This window comes from Camelina sativa, chromosome 11 (assembly GCF_030686135.1).
Source record: "Camelina sativa cultivar CO46 ecotype springtype chromosome 11, ASM3068613v1".
Taxonomy (NCBI): Eukaryota; Viridiplantae; Streptophyta; class Magnoliopsida; order Brassicales; family Brassicaceae; genus Camelina; species Camelina sativa.
In genome coordinates, this window is record NC_141890.1 from 50,062,145 (window position 1) to 50,076,869 (window position 14,725).

Genomic DNA, 14,725 nt, shown 5'->3' on the forward strand with positions numbered 1-14,725 from the left:
TGTGTGTGTAATTTTTTTTTCTCTCTCTCTCTCGTTTAAACAAAACAAAAGAAAAAACATACTTCACTAATTTTTTGCTCAAAACCAATAAAAAAGGAAAAATAAAATAAAAAAGAAGAACAAAATAATAAAAAGCAAAAACGTACAGTGCCTCCGGCCAGTAAGACGGACATCAGAATAAAATTAGGAGATAAGGCTTGTCGGAGATCAAAACTATGGGAAGAAGAAAAGTGGAGATCAAACGAATTGAGAGCAAAAGCAGTCGACAAGTTACTTTCTGTAAACGACGCAATGGTCTCATAGAGAAAGCTCGTCAACTCTCGATTCTCTGTGAATCCTCCGTCGCTCTTGTCATCGTCTCTTCCACCGGAAAACTCTACAGCTTCTCCTCCGGCGAAAGGTAACTAGCTAACACTATATATTTTCCTCTTTGTTAATCTTTCTCGAGAAACATAGAGAGAATTACTAAAGAACTAGGGTTTTGTTTTCCCCCTTTCGAATCTTTAAGCTGAGTTTCCTGTTTTGTTCTTCTCCATGATCGATGTGTAGCTTTAAACAAATTTAAAATTAAACAATGTGGTGGCGAAAGATGTTCTTGATGTTTGTTTTGTGTCTTTTTTTTTTTTCATTTTCTATTGTTTTTCATTTATGTTGGAGGGATTTGTATTCTTTCTTTTATCTTTTTTTTGGGAATATTATTGCATGCACTTGGAGAGATTTTTCTACACGTGGTAATCGTATTGTATGTTTGTCTACTCGGATTTCAACTCATCTTAATTTCTGTGTACTTCATCTGTTGTTGAGTTATAGAAGAACAATGTACATTGTTTAATTTTTGAGATTAGTCCTCATTAATTATCCTCTTTTTACTCAATGCACCTCCGGTATATTTGATATAAAGTAAGTAATGCAGCTGATTAAGGGTCTTAATTTAGATTGGAATAGAAGCCACATTATATGTTAAGTACTTATTTGGTTATCTACAAGTGTATTAATTGTAGATGATTTGTTTACTAGTTCTATTATCTATGGTTTGTTACTTAAGTAAAAGGTTTGTAGTTGATTTAAATGGCCAAATGTAGTGTTTGCATTACTCCTTTGATTGGATATTGATTTTCTCTCCTTTATCTACTATAAATCACACACATTTTGTTATGACATTACGGTGACAATAGTGTTTAAACCATTGGACTCCAAGCCCCAATCATGTGTACATACTGAGTAGCTCTTTCTTTCTCTGCTTGAATTGTTGTTCCCTTCTGTTTTGCAATGCGTTAACAAAAAGAACTGTGTTGAGTTATTGGGTCTCATGGGCCAAATAAACTCTCTCTATACCATCATTTGGCTCCATACATTAATTGTGTCTTTTGTTTTTCCTTTATAAATTTCTTACAATGACCGGAACTGAGAGATATTGTAGAGATGGGAATATAAACCATTCATCGCTAAATATAAAGCTTCGTAGGATTGTCTTGATTTTAACAGCACAAATGCTTGATCATCAGAGTACATATGTTAAATTGGCAACTAACATGCACGAATTATAGACTATAGTGGAACTTCTTTCTTTTGGCTTCATATTTTATATTATTCAAAACTCTAGTAATAGCTACTTTCTTTGGTAGCTCCTTTGATACCTTAATTTAGTAAAAGTGTTTAGTAAAAGTCTTTGGTAGCTCTTTAGTAAAAGTGTTTCACTTGAGATTGTGATTTTTATGTGTCTCACTAATTGCATAGTTTCAAATCACACCTTAGCAACGTGAAGATCAAGTGAATCAAATTTCACTCTATATATTGAAATCCTGAAATAGATCACAAAGTAGGAATGAATTTGTGAAAAGAGGGTAGGTATCCATAAAAAATATCATATAGGATAGCAATAAAACAGACTATAATACTTCAACACATAAGCTATAACTTTTCTGATGTGTTTTGTGGGCTTGATTTGGGCTCAATCCTATGAACTTTAAACCTTTCCCTAAGAAGCTAAACCCCAATCACTTCGCTTATTGTACGTTTAAGAAGTGTTTCAAAATCTTATGTACATTAAGCAAAGGTTTATTTTCAATCTTCTAGTTCGGTTGGTTGTGTAAGAGCTTCAAGCCTTCAATACAATGTGGAGGTTGGAGGGTAGCTATAGTTTTTTCTATATGAATTTCCAATGTTGATTTCATCAACTTTTGGAGATCTTTAATTGCGAACATGAATTTCATCAACATTTTCCTAAGAGGAACTATCTTTTTCAGTCTATCGTATCTATTCAGTTATTGTTTTCTGGACTGTTGTTAATTAGTTCCTTAAATTAACATAACCTAAATCAATATATCCAAAACCTTGCTAAGTTAAAAAAAAAATTCAGGGGCTGCAAATTTGATTACATATAACAAAAACATAGAGATGAACTTGGTCGTTATTGCAAAGTTGATATAGTATGATAGTAGAGTAGATTAATTTCCTATATATATATATATATATATGCATGACATAAAAATGAAAGAGAAGATTGTGGACTGACAAAATGAAACTAAAACTAAGGAAGTCCATCACAAAATATGGATATATCGTTAGAAAAAGTACCAAAACAAAAACAAAAAGTTAACGAACCTTATATATGTACTATTTTTAGCTATATACAAGCTTTGAGTAACGCTAATTAACACTAATTAATACAAATAATGATAGAAATAACATGTCTATATATATTTATTTTCTTTCTAGTCTCTCTATTTTAATATTATATATGTGTTTCGTAGTTCCAAAATAGTTTTGCATATATTATTTCTAATGCCTTTGTGTTCATCTCTTGATCTCTTTCCAGTATGGCCAAGATCCTCAGTCGTTTTGAAATACAGCAGGCTGATGATCCTGAAACCTCAGTAAGTTTTTCTTAGAACCTCGCGGGCATGCATAGGTTATTGAGATAAGCATTTAGAAGCTAGTTTACAGTCAATGGAGATGTTTGTTGTGTTTTTTTTTTTGCCTTGACATTATTGTGGAGAGAAGCCAAAATAGAGATGATGTATATGTTCTTTACAATCGGTATTGCACTAGAAAGTTTACGGCATGATTTCAAACTTGTCGTATACCAAACTTAGTTCTTCAGGGTCAGAATCATATCTTGTCATTATATACTCATTGCTCTAAAAGTCTTATAATGATTATGTAATTGAGATGAGCATGTGTAAGCTTAGTTAGATTAATCCATTGAGATGGTTGTGACATGGATGCTTTGTGTAGTGCCATTATGGAAAGAGATTAGCATAGAGGTAGGTAGTTCTTCGCTGCCGGTTTTGTATTAGAGTACAAAAATAATATTCGAGGTCTTGAAAACGCAAGAAATTCAGAGTCTTTCTTTTATGGCAGGATCTTGCAGAAAAGGGTATGAATTATCTTTCACAAGAGGAGTTGCTAGAAATAGTCCAATGGTTAGCACTAAGACTCCGCTTCCCCCCTCCTCCTCTCTCTCTATCAAACTTTTGTTTTTTTTTTTTTTTGGCTTTTTTGTTGATCTACGCATATAATATATGCAGCAAGCTTGAAGAAGCGAAAAGCGATAATGCAAGTATAGATTTTCTAAATTCCCTGGAAGAGCAGCTCAAGACTGCTCTCTCTGTAACTAGAGATAGGAAGGTATAAATGCTGCTACTAATTAAGTATAGATTCTACAAAGTTCAAGAATCATTATTTGGATGTATAATTTTAGACCATTTATTTCCCCAGTTTGACATAACTCTTAACGTCTTTTGGCAGACAGAACTAATGATGGACTTTGTGAAGACCCTTCAAGAGAAGGTTAGTGTTTTGGTTTATATTCCCATCCCAAGAGCTATGCTGACTCTTGAATCCTACTAGACCAAGTTCAACTCTCTAGATATGTTTTGTGGTCTTGTCTTAGCTCCTGAGTTATATTCTTGGTTGCAAATTATAAAAAAGGAAACCTTAAAAAATTTAATCAAATTTCACTTTCCCCTTCGATGAATCACCAAAATGCTAGGAATGTTGATGTTGTTTCAAACAGGAGAAGCTACTGAGAGAAGAGAACCAGATTTTGACTAGCCAGCTATCGAAGGTACCATCTCTTATGTTTGTAGAAGCTAATAAACCATTTCTATACACATTAGATTCACAAAAAATACTTGCATATACTACTTACGTATGACAGTTAGGGACTCTGATGGATAGTAAATTTTGTCTGAGCTAATAACTCGTGTTTTTTTTTTTTCATTGTTTCTTAAGAAACATGCTTTTAAACGGTAAGAAAGTTTATTACAGATGAAAGTTAAGGACTGATGGATGCTACAAAATTATGAGTGAGACTTATAGTTTTTTTTTTTTCAATAATAAAACCATGCTTATTAAAATGTAGATTCTTAGTAATATTTACTATCAAATCTATAAGGAAAAAAAAAACTAAATATATAAAAACAAATTTCTTACAGAAGAAGAAGTCTCTGAAACCAGAGGGTGCAAGAGCAATGTCACCGGGAAAAAGCTCCGGAAAGAACCCACGGGAGACTCTCCTGCTTCTGAAGTAACCACCATCACCAACGGCTACTGATTCAAAAACTAAAAAGTGTATAAAAAAAATCTGATTATGGAAAGATACATATATGAAATACCACCCTCTTCTTTCCCCTGCTACGGAGAGATTTGAGGGAAGAAGGCATCAAATAAATGTATTTGATTTGTATTATTACCTTCGGAGACAAGATAATGAATAAATATTGTTTCTTATGTTTTGTATGTTGTTTTTGTCTGCAAAGTAGGAATTGGTGAGTTTATAAAAGTTTTGCTTTCTTCAGCGTGAAGAACCCTATAAGGCCAAGTTTCAGATGGTTTTTTTATTTTGATTTTTTTTTTTTTTAAATTGGGAGAATTTAAATCAGAGTGATGTGATTAAGATAAGAGTTTCTGTGTCTTTTTTTTTTTTTTTTTTTTTCTCGCAAGAGGAATATATTGTATTAAACATATCAAGGCATACATGGGCTAAAGAAAGCCCTTTCAAAATGCAAGATTACAGAAAAGGTTCAGGCCCAAATAGGCCAACAGAGGTTTCCCACAGAAGAAAAAATTAGATTTTGTCTCGATCTCAAACCACGTGTCGACGATTGGAGAAAGACCAATATACGTGTCAGATGAGTAGTCTAAAGCGAACCGACTTCATCCTTCGCCGTCCGAGCACCGATTCCGATGAAAGAACCACCGTTGATAATAATATCAAACAAAGATTCTTCTGTTTTTTCACCGGTAAAAAGCAATCGAGGCTCCAAGTAAAGCAATAACGGCTTAAGGCAGTGTTAATAAGCGACGGAATCAACTTCTTTTCTTCAACTTAAAACTCAAATCTCTGTAATTATTCCTGCAAATCGAAACTCAAAAGAGAGTGGGTCGAATAAAAAGCATTAGAAAGCAAGATTGCTTTCACTGGTATCACCAACACCTCCCAATGAGAATTATTAGAAGGAAAACTGAAAAAGCAACGAAAACCGGATCAAACATCGGCACAAAACAGAAAGCCAGCCAACACCGCTATGTAAGCCGACGATGCTGGAAGGGAGCCAGCCAGCGCCGCTACGGAAGCCGACGATGCTAGAAGGGAGCCAGCCAATACTGCTTTAGAAGCCAGTCGATGCTGGAAAGGAGCCGGATAAACCGGACAGCGAGGGTAGAACACCGCTAGATGGAATCACGAGAACACGGCAACGGAAAGCCATTTACGGCGATACCGAACTTCATTCGGACATAAAAACCGACAAAACATGTCGGACGGTAATCAAAGATAAGAGCCTCTCTCTCTCTGAAAAATATTATAGAGAGAAGAAAGAGAGAGGATGATTGATGTGATCAAAAGAACACTTCCTGTGTCTTTTTTTTTTAGGAACTCTTTTATCAAAAAAAGAAGAAGTAATTTTAGGCGGAAGGTCGGTAAAAGACTTGTCTTAGCTGTCATCGTTAAGCCCAGATTCGGCCCATTTAGTATAAGATCACCCAGTTTTCCTACACAGTGAACTGGAATTTTTAATTTAATTTAATTAAATTTTAGAGTATGCGATTTCATTAATTAACATCAATTTCATAGTCAAATTTCTACTTCAATAGTATCATTAATCGAGTAAACATTTTGGAATGAAAATTAGTCGTGTCCTCGAAAATTGAAGGCGAAGTTTTTTGTTTTTCTCTTAAATTAATAATCTGATATCGAGAAAGTAACATAATCAAATCTGAGTAGCAACTTGAGCTCGAATCATTACTATTACAAGGCCCAGCCCAAAGGTTTTGTATTTTTTTTTTTTGTATATTCCAGACCAATAATTGTGTTGCGTACGGCCCGATACATACTCATTACTGTGGGTGAGAGGAATCAATGTCTTGGGTAGTACTAGTAGTAGTAGTAGTTCACTAGTTTGTTTGATCAGTAGCTAAGCTTCTTCACTCGAGCTGGCAAAGTCGAAACCGGATTAATCGGGGGGCTCGGAATTTAGAAGCCACGTTTTAAGAGAGGTTAAGTGTTTTAGACTCGTATCAACAACATTACTTAAAGTACAACTGTCACATCAGTGGTTGGATATGTACCCTGTTTTAGAAATCGCTAGGCGTTAGTCGGGCGGTCGGGGTGAGTCTAGCGCCTAGCGAAGAAATCGGAGATTAAACGAGGATTAATCGGGAACTAGTTTTAGAGTTATTTTATTAAATTAATAGTAAATTAAAAATATATAGTACTAAATATATGTATAATTCTGTTTATATGAAAAAAGAAAAATATCAAATAAAATATAAAGCTATAGTATTGTCTTTAAAACTATGGTAAACACATAAAAACGTAATTTTAAGAAAACAAATTATGATTTTAATTAAAAGTTTGTACATTAGTTATTGTAAAACATCATAAACTATTAATTTAAATGTTTAAATAACAAAAATATATATATATTTGATTTATATTTGGCTCTAAAAATAATTGGTATATACTAAATGGAAATAATCGGATTAGACGGTATAATTGAATAATCGATGCTAAGTGGAAATTAGTCATTAATTAAGACAAAAAAAGTGGGTTTAGCGATTTTACGGGGTGTAATTGGTGCTAGGCGGAAATTTTTAAAATACGGGATATATATGGTCCGGAGTCGGGACATAAGTTTACAAATCCAAATCCTTTCTTTTTGCTTATAACTCGGATTTTACTTGATATGTAGTAGTATAATAAAGTTAAAGTTTTAAAGCTACTTGGTCATATGAACGAAGAGATAAATATAATAAGTTAATAACTAATCGAAAGGACCACAGGAAATGAAAACGCGCCCTCAGCGAATTCGGCATGCGTTAATACGTGTCTAGACTCTATTAAAACGCGCCGTTTAGCTGCTCTTTAATTTTTGTAATTGTTTTTTTTTTTTTTTTTTTTTTTTAACTCATACTACTACTATGTTCATTGACATTAATTAGGGAATAAAAGTGATACAAAGAAGAATGAAATTTTTGCTCAAAAATAAAAAGAGAAAAGGAATAAAAAAAATGCAAAGCGTCTCCGACCAATAATACATACAGACATCAGAATCAAAAATTAGGGCATTTAGACGTGTCGGAGAAAGAAAGAAGAAGAAGACATGGGCAGAAGAAGAGTTGAGATCAAACGAATTGAGGACAAAAACAGTAGACAAGTCACTTTCTGTAAACGACGCAATGGTCTCATGGAGAAAGCTCGTCAACTCTCAGTTCTCTGTGGCTCCTCCGTTGCTCTTTTCATCGTCTCTTCCACCGGAAAACTCTACAGCTTCTCCTCCGGCGACAGGTATAATTAACTAACACACCATTCCTCCTCTTATCTTGTAGATTCCCTTTTTTTTGCTCAAGAACTTTGAAACTAGCTAGGGTTCTTCTTGTATATATATGTTCCCTTCGAATCTTTATAAGCTTGTATCTTTTTCGTTTTCTTCATCTTCAAATATCGATGTGTAGGAATTGAATCTAAGATTTTAAACAATGTGGTGGCGGAAGAGTGTTCTTGGTGTTCGTTTTTTTTGTTTTTTTTCTTATTTTTAATTGAATTTTGTTGGAGGGATTTGTTTTTTTTTTTTTTGCATGCATTTCAATAGATTTCTTTCTACACGTGGTTATCTGTAATTCATGTTTGTTTATTGGTATTTTCAACTCAATCTTTAGCTGTTTATAAGTTTTGTAAGAACAATGTACATTGTTTAATTTGAGATTTAGTCTAGGCACGTTATACCCTCTTACCCAATTCAATGCACCTCTGGGAGGACTTATTGAGATAAATTACATTGATTGGGGTGATAGTATGGATCAAGAATCTAGTGGAAACGAGCTAGTCCCATTTGTTTTTTTTTGATTTTTGATTTTTGTTTAGTTTACAAGTGTGAATTCTAGATGATTTACTACTTTCTCCTCTAATTGATTTTGATGGTTAAATGAAGTTCTTTATAATGAAGACTCTCTAATTTATTGTTTGAGAGATGCTTCATTAATTACTCCTTTGATCGAGTATTAATTTTCTTTCTTATTTGTCATCGATAAATCACACCTGTCCACTCCCAGTAGCATGGCGGTGACACTAGTACAAATCACAAGGCTATATAATTTAATCTATCTTTAATTGTAATTTTTGTGTGCATATAACAACTTGCAAGGTGCATGACAAATAATGTTTACTGAGTAGCTCTTTCTTCCTCTTCTAATAATGTTTCCTTTTTTTTCCTTGAAATGCATTTTTTTCCCCCCTTGTTGAGGTGTTGGGTCTCATGGGCCAGAGAGAGTGAGCCTCTACATCCATTTTGTTCAATACATGTAATCTTGTTTTTTTCCCTCTATCATGTGATCTACAATGAACCGAATTGAGTCCTTACAGAAATGGGGCCGGGGAGGCATTGCCTTCATAGTAACTCTACTAAATGCGTGATCATGTAAGGGCAAATGTTAAATTCGCAAGTATTATGCATAAATTGTAGATATATAGAAGTAATGGAATTTTTCTTTTGTTCAAGATTTACAACTCTAGTTGTACCTAAGTTTCTTTAGTAGCTCCTTTCATACCTTAACTCAGTGGCACTATATAAAAGTGTTTTCACTTGAGACTGTGATTCTCACATTTGAGAGAAGTAGATAGGCGCCATCATGCATACGTTAGCTTTTGTGGCGTGTCTTTCTGGGCTTCATTGGGCTCAACCCTATCGATTTGTAACCTTCCCTGAAATGCTAGTCCCGTTTTCTTTGCTTATTGTGTAACTATTTGAAGTTCTTATGTTTATAGCCAATGGTTTTGTTTTCAACTGCCCAGTTTGGAGTGATTGTGTGAGTGCTTCAATACTATGTGAAGGTTGGAGGGTAATTATAGCTTTTCATATACAAATTGTTAGTTTTCATCACCTTTTGGAGATTTTGACTCACAAACATGAATTTTATAAATATTTCATTTTAAGGGTGAAAATCTTTTTGAAAATATACTAACTTCAACTGCTGTTAGTTTGAAAATATATTAAAAAATCGATCATTGGTTTAGCTTTGATAATGATAAGCAAGTAGTGACCAATTAAATACTCATATGAATAAATTGCTCATCTTGTACATATATTCAAAAACTTAATAAGTCAAAATATTGAGAGGCTGCAAAATAAGTTGATTAGAGTTGTTATTGCAGAGTTAGAAAGTAGAGCATTGACAGTAGTACGTTTTCAGTAGAGTTAGAGTTGTTATTTAGATTTACGTTTTCAGTAGTAAATTTACCATGTATATGCATTGACATTAAAATGAAAGAGAAAATTAAACTGAAGTCTTTCATATAATATGAATACATAGTTAGAAATATACAAAAAAACTACCAGTTAACAAACCTTGAGTTATTATTTCAGCCATATACACTAAACATTTTAGCCTTAAGTAAGGTTACCAAAACTGTGATTAATTGAGTGTAGTAACACAAATTGATGATGTATGTCGTCATATTGATGTTATATATATATAAGATATCATGTATATATATAAAGAAGATTTCTTTCTCTATGAAAGTCTCTATAGATATTTGTTCCGTAGTTTCAAAATAGCTCGGCATGGATTATATCTAATTGCCTTTTTGTTTCTTTCTTGATTTCTCTCCAGCATGGCCAAGATTCTCAGTCATTATGAAACAAAAAATGTTGATGATCGTAGAACCTTGGTAAGTTTTCCTTAAAACCTTGCATATCTGGTCACAGTCCTGGGTACAGTAACTGAGATGAGCATTTAGATGATAGATTATAGTCCATTGCGATGGTTGTTATGTGGATACTATATATAGTGCCTTGTCATTGTGGGGAAAGACTGTGTATGGAAGTATTTGTACTATAAATTCTACAATAAGGTTGTAAACTTACGTATATACCAAACTTAGTTCTCTAGGCTTATAATCATAGATTGCCATCTATATATACACTCATTGCTCTCAAAGCAGGCTAGAGCATATATGATTGAGACCGATGAGCATTTGAAGCTTAGCTCGTGTAGTCCATTTTAGATGGTTTTAATGTGAATACTTTGTGTAGTGTCTTTTAACATTGTGGGGAGATATCGGCATTGAGGTTTTCCGATGTTCACTACTTGTGCATTAGAAGGTATATGATAAGTTTAGAAACTTATCGCATACCAAATCTAATTCTTGATTGTTGGAAGCATTTGTGTATCTTGGAAACACAATAATTTTACAATCTTTCTTTCATGGCAGGATCTTGTAGAAAAAACTCCGGATTATCTTTCAAACGAGGAGTTACTAGAAATAGTTCAATGGTTAGCACCAGGATCCCTTTTTCCGCACTCGTCCTCTAATCAGACCAAAAGTTTCTCTTTTCTTTTATTTTGTTAATCCTTGAATAAATATGCAGCAAGCTTGAAGAAGCGAAAGGTGATAATGTAAGTGTAGAATCTCTAATTTCCATAGAAGAACAGTTCAAGAAAGCTCTGTCTGTAACTAGAGCTAGGAAGGTATATATATGCTGCTACCATAAGTGATTGCTTCTATCTATTTCGTTTTCCAAGAACAGTCTTTGGATCTTGCCTGATTTTGGATCATGTTTCCCAATTGACACAATCCTCAATGTCTTGTTGCAGACAAAGCTAATGATGGAGCTTGTGAAGACCCTTCAGGATAAGGTTAGTGATTTTGGTTTTAATCACTGTCCTGCCCATTGTTAGGCTATGCTGATTCTTGACTCCGCTTAACCTCAGAGTATGCAGAACACTAGTTTAGCTCTCTAGGTTAGATATATGTCTTTTGGTCTTGTCTTAGTTCTTGATTTATTTATTTTGGTTTCATTTAAATGATGAAACTCTAGTGAAAGTTGATTAAAAAAACAGACGTCGTGAAAATTTTGATCAAATTGGTGAATTCACACAACTACGATGAGGATGGTTTAGAAGCTGTTAGAAACTAAAATGACCTTATGATCTTGTCCAAACAGGAGAAGTTGCTGAAAGAAGAAAACAAGGTCCTCGCTAGCCAGGTAACAACAAAGACACTTGTCTCTTATGCTTCTAGCTAGAAGCTAAGTTAACCACTTTAAATCAGTATAGATGGACACTGGATAAGAGAGACACAGCATGCACTTGCCTATACTACTACATAACGTATGAACTATGAAAGCTTAAGACTTTGATATATTATATATATATACATATATATATATATAAGAAAACATGCTTTCAAAATCTTGATTTACTTGTATAAAAAAGCTTCTTACAGTTGATAGTTAAGAACCTTAAATAATGGATTATACATATAACAAATGAATACATAAAACCAAAAATACCATATGCTTCTGAAATCTAAATCTTGTATAGTAATCATATATATTAAGTATCTGTTAAAAATAAATGTAATGGAAATTCTTACAGATGCGGGAGATGAAGAAACTACTGGAGACAGAGGATGAAAGAGCAATGTCACCGGGAAATAGCTCCGGCAATAACCCACCGGAGACTCTGCGGCTTCTCAAGTAACCACAATCATCGGCTGATTTTCATTATCCTTCCTGATTCAGAAATAATGAAATAACAAAAGTTCATTTATATATATTTGTCAATCATTAGGAAGCTCTCTCTATACATAAATTATAAATAAAACAAAATTATCTTTAATTTCTCCTCCTGCTGCGGGGAAGTTTATAGAAGAAGAAAGTATATCAAATAAAGATATGGACTTTTGTTGTTGTTGTTGTTGTTGTGTTACCTTCGGAGAGAGGATCACAGACTGTGTTTTTTTTTGGGTGTGTTGTTCTTATCCGAAATAAGGAAATTGATGAGAGTTTTAATTAAAGTTTTGCTTTCTTCAGCTTGAAGAACCTTTAAGGCCAAGACTACCTTACCTACTATTAGTTGTGTTATTTAATCGCTAAGTTTGTTGTTACTTTACCTTCGTGGCAAAGATACAACAGCATATTCTTTAGTAATGAATTTTTTAGCTAGCTGTTAAATTTAAATTTTCCTTTTCAGAGAGAAATAAAATTGTATCGATGATATCGATAACTCTGTTTAAAAAAAAACCAAAAAAAAAACTCAGTAAAGCATGCAAAGAATTGTCTTAGCTTTCATGGTTAAGTCCATAATCGGCCCATCTGTTAGATATATCGGCCCATCATTAAACAAAAAGAAACCAACATATAGACGGTGAAGTAAATGATATAGGCCTGGTACAAGACTTTTTAGACTTTGATACAGCTATTTATTTGCTGATCAAACTTTTTTTACTTTTTTTTTTTTAAGTTGTGTAAGTGATTTTTTTTTCAACTTTGTTTTCCCAGATTTGTTTAAGTTTCAAAACCAGACTTTAAAATTAAACAAATATAAAATTTTATTTTTTCTCTCTCTTATTATACTTAAAACTCTCCAAAAGTTTATATATAAATTTTACATAAATTATTTTTACACATTAATTATTTTTATTTTTTTATCTTTTTTTTTTAATCTATTTTAATAATAATTATTTTTATTTTCATTATCATCATTTTAATATATTTTAATAATAAAAGTAACAGCTTCAGTTTTAAAAGTATTTGTTATCAATCAAATTTTAACAATTAAAGTTTCTACAGTCAAAGCATTTACAACCAAATTCTCTACCGCTAAAATTTTAAAGTTAAAATCTTTACAGCCATACTGTTATAGCATCTACCAATTAAAATAGGCAAGTGTAATTTTCCATAGCTAGTTGTCAAATTTTATTTTCATGGCAACAGAGTTACATAGTACAAATTAAATCGGTCAGATGCTATAGTATTGTACTCTTTAATGTATGTGATAATAAATACGGAATATTTCGATTTTATTGACTGATACCAATAAAATAGGTAAGTGTAATTTTAATTTCCGTTGAACTCTTTAAAAAATATTTATTTTCTAATTTCTATATCTGTGTGAACAATAATTTACTATTATAGACAATATTTTCTATAAATACGGATTTACATTCACAAATTTTATTTTCATGGCAACGGTTACATATCTGTATTATATATTTGGCAAGAAATAAAAGTAATTTCTACGAAATTTTAGGGATTAGATATGTAGAATACGATTATAATATACTTCATTGGTCAACACAAATACTAGAATGAACTTAATTTCCGTTGACCTTCCAAAGAATTTATTTTCTATGTAATATTTCATATTCAAAGTAATGATTCTAATGATAAAGAAGGTTAATAGCTATATATAGGGGTTGGTGTTAGTGAAGTAAAGTAAATCAAGAAGAGAAAACAACAACACACACATACGACATCATACCACACACACACACAAAAGATGGAAAAGAAGTGTATGTTGTTGATGATGATAGTGATGATGATGGCACTGACGATGATGCCATTACCGGCAATGAGTGAATCATATGCAGCTTGTGAAGATAGGTGCATTAGTTCGTGCCAAATTTTCTTTGCCGAAAAAGCAAAATGCATTCACGATTGTATTGGTACCAAATGCCACAAGAAGCCACCTCGGTATGTTTGTATAATGTTTTATCTCTCGTATATGCTTATATGGTATATGTATATGGGTGTGTAGTGTGTACTGACATATGGTTTCTTTTTGGTGGCTATGGATTTTGCAGGATGGCTTCTAAAGGAATGTTTCAAGAGATCAATGCTTAGAAAGAGAATATAGAAGTTGCCCAAACAACGATGTTTCGATAATAATGTTTTAGTTATTGTTTTGTTTCTCGTTTTATATGATTTGAATAATAGTATTTCACCATCAAATATCTTTACAATGCCATTGTTGTCAACATATAACTTCATATTTAGACATTTCATCCGTTCTCTGGTCAACTGGTACAATAAACCTCAGCTATCGTCGTGGCTGAGTCCAGATTCAAAAATGGTCCCGGCCAATCCTATCACTGGCTATCGCCTCCTCTTATCAAACTTTAGGATATTAATAATCATTATTCATCAAATCCGATATTTATGATTAAATATTCTGCATATATAAGAAATAATCGTAATATTTGTCGGTTCTTCTTAATAATTGCAAAAATAAACAGAACTAAATTAAACCATTAATACAAAATCTTACTTATATGATTGATCAGTATTACTTCATATATATAGCTAACTTTTCTGTCAAAATGTAGACAGCTAACTTTTGGGTATTTTACCCCTAGCTTTGAAAAAGTATGTAAATTTTAACGATCCAACAAAACAACACAAACTTTAATATTTTTATTAAATCTAAGTTTCTAACACGA

General features: G+C 32.7%; 2 protein-coding genes and 2 long non-coding RNA genes across 7 annotated transcripts; 3 read left to right on the forward strand and 1 right to left on the reverse strand.

The window, feature by feature from the left end:
- Window positions 1–76: 76 nt before the first annotated feature.
- Window positions 77–4,734, forward strand: LOC104727153 (protein MADS AFFECTING FLOWERING 5-like). Of its 2 annotated transcripts, XM_010446178.2 has the most exons (7): window positions 77–400; window positions 2,819–2,876; window positions 3,364–3,425; window positions 3,531–3,630; window positions 3,751–3,792; window positions 4,019–4,069; window positions 4,440–4,734. In XM_010446178.2, the coding sequence occupies exons 1-7, from the start codon at window positions 216–218 to the stop codon at window positions 4,533–4,535; spliced, it is 594 nt and encodes a 197-aa protein (XP_010444480.1). In that variant the 5' UTR covers window positions 77–215; the 3' UTR covers window positions 4,536–4,734. The 2 variants fall into 2 exon arrangements, with proteins under 2 accessions (XP_010444480.1, XP_087331192.1); XM_087475066.1 differs by having other exon boundaries at window positions 147–400; window positions 3,364–3,630.
- A 2,662-nt stretch (window positions 4,735–7,396) lies between these two features.
- LOC104727155 (protein MADS AFFECTING FLOWERING 5-like) lies at window positions 7,397–12,330 on the forward strand. Of its 3 annotated transcripts, none has more exons than XM_010446180.3 (7): window positions 7,397–7,792; window positions 10,114–10,171; window positions 10,715–10,776; window positions 10,872–10,971; window positions 11,098–11,139; window positions 11,448–11,489; window positions 11,881–12,330. In XM_010446180.3, the coding sequence occupies exons 1-7, from the start codon at window positions 7,608–7,610 to the stop codon at window positions 11,983–11,985; spliced, it is 594 nt and encodes a 197-aa protein (XP_010444482.1). In that variant the 5' UTR covers window positions 7,397–7,607; the 3' UTR covers window positions 11,986–12,330. The 3 variants fall into 3 exon arrangements, with proteins under 3 accessions (XP_010444482.1, XP_087331197.1, XP_087331196.1); XM_087475071.1 differs by lacking the exon at window positions 10,114–10,171 and adding an exon at window positions 7,999–8,001 and having other exon boundaries at window positions 10,663–10,776; window positions 11,881–12,316; XM_087475070.1 differs by having other exon boundaries at window positions 7,473–8,921.
- On the reverse strand, window positions 11,687–12,342 carry LOC104727154 (uncharacterized). Its single transcript, XR_758186.3, has 2 exons — window positions 12,215–12,342; window positions 11,687–12,017 (listed from the first exon to the last, which is right to left on the reverse strand). It is a non-coding gene; the product is annotated as an uncharacterized LOC104727154 (long non-coding RNA).
- A 1,378-nt stretch (window positions 12,343–13,720) lies between these two features.
- LOC147935631 (uncharacterized) lies at window positions 13,721–14,237 on the forward strand. The gene is made up of 2 exons (XR_015573177.1): window positions 13,721–13,979; window positions 14,090–14,237. It is a non-coding gene; the product is annotated as an uncharacterized LOC147935631 (long non-coding RNA).
- The last annotated feature ends 488 nt before the right edge of the window (window positions 14,238–14,725 follow it).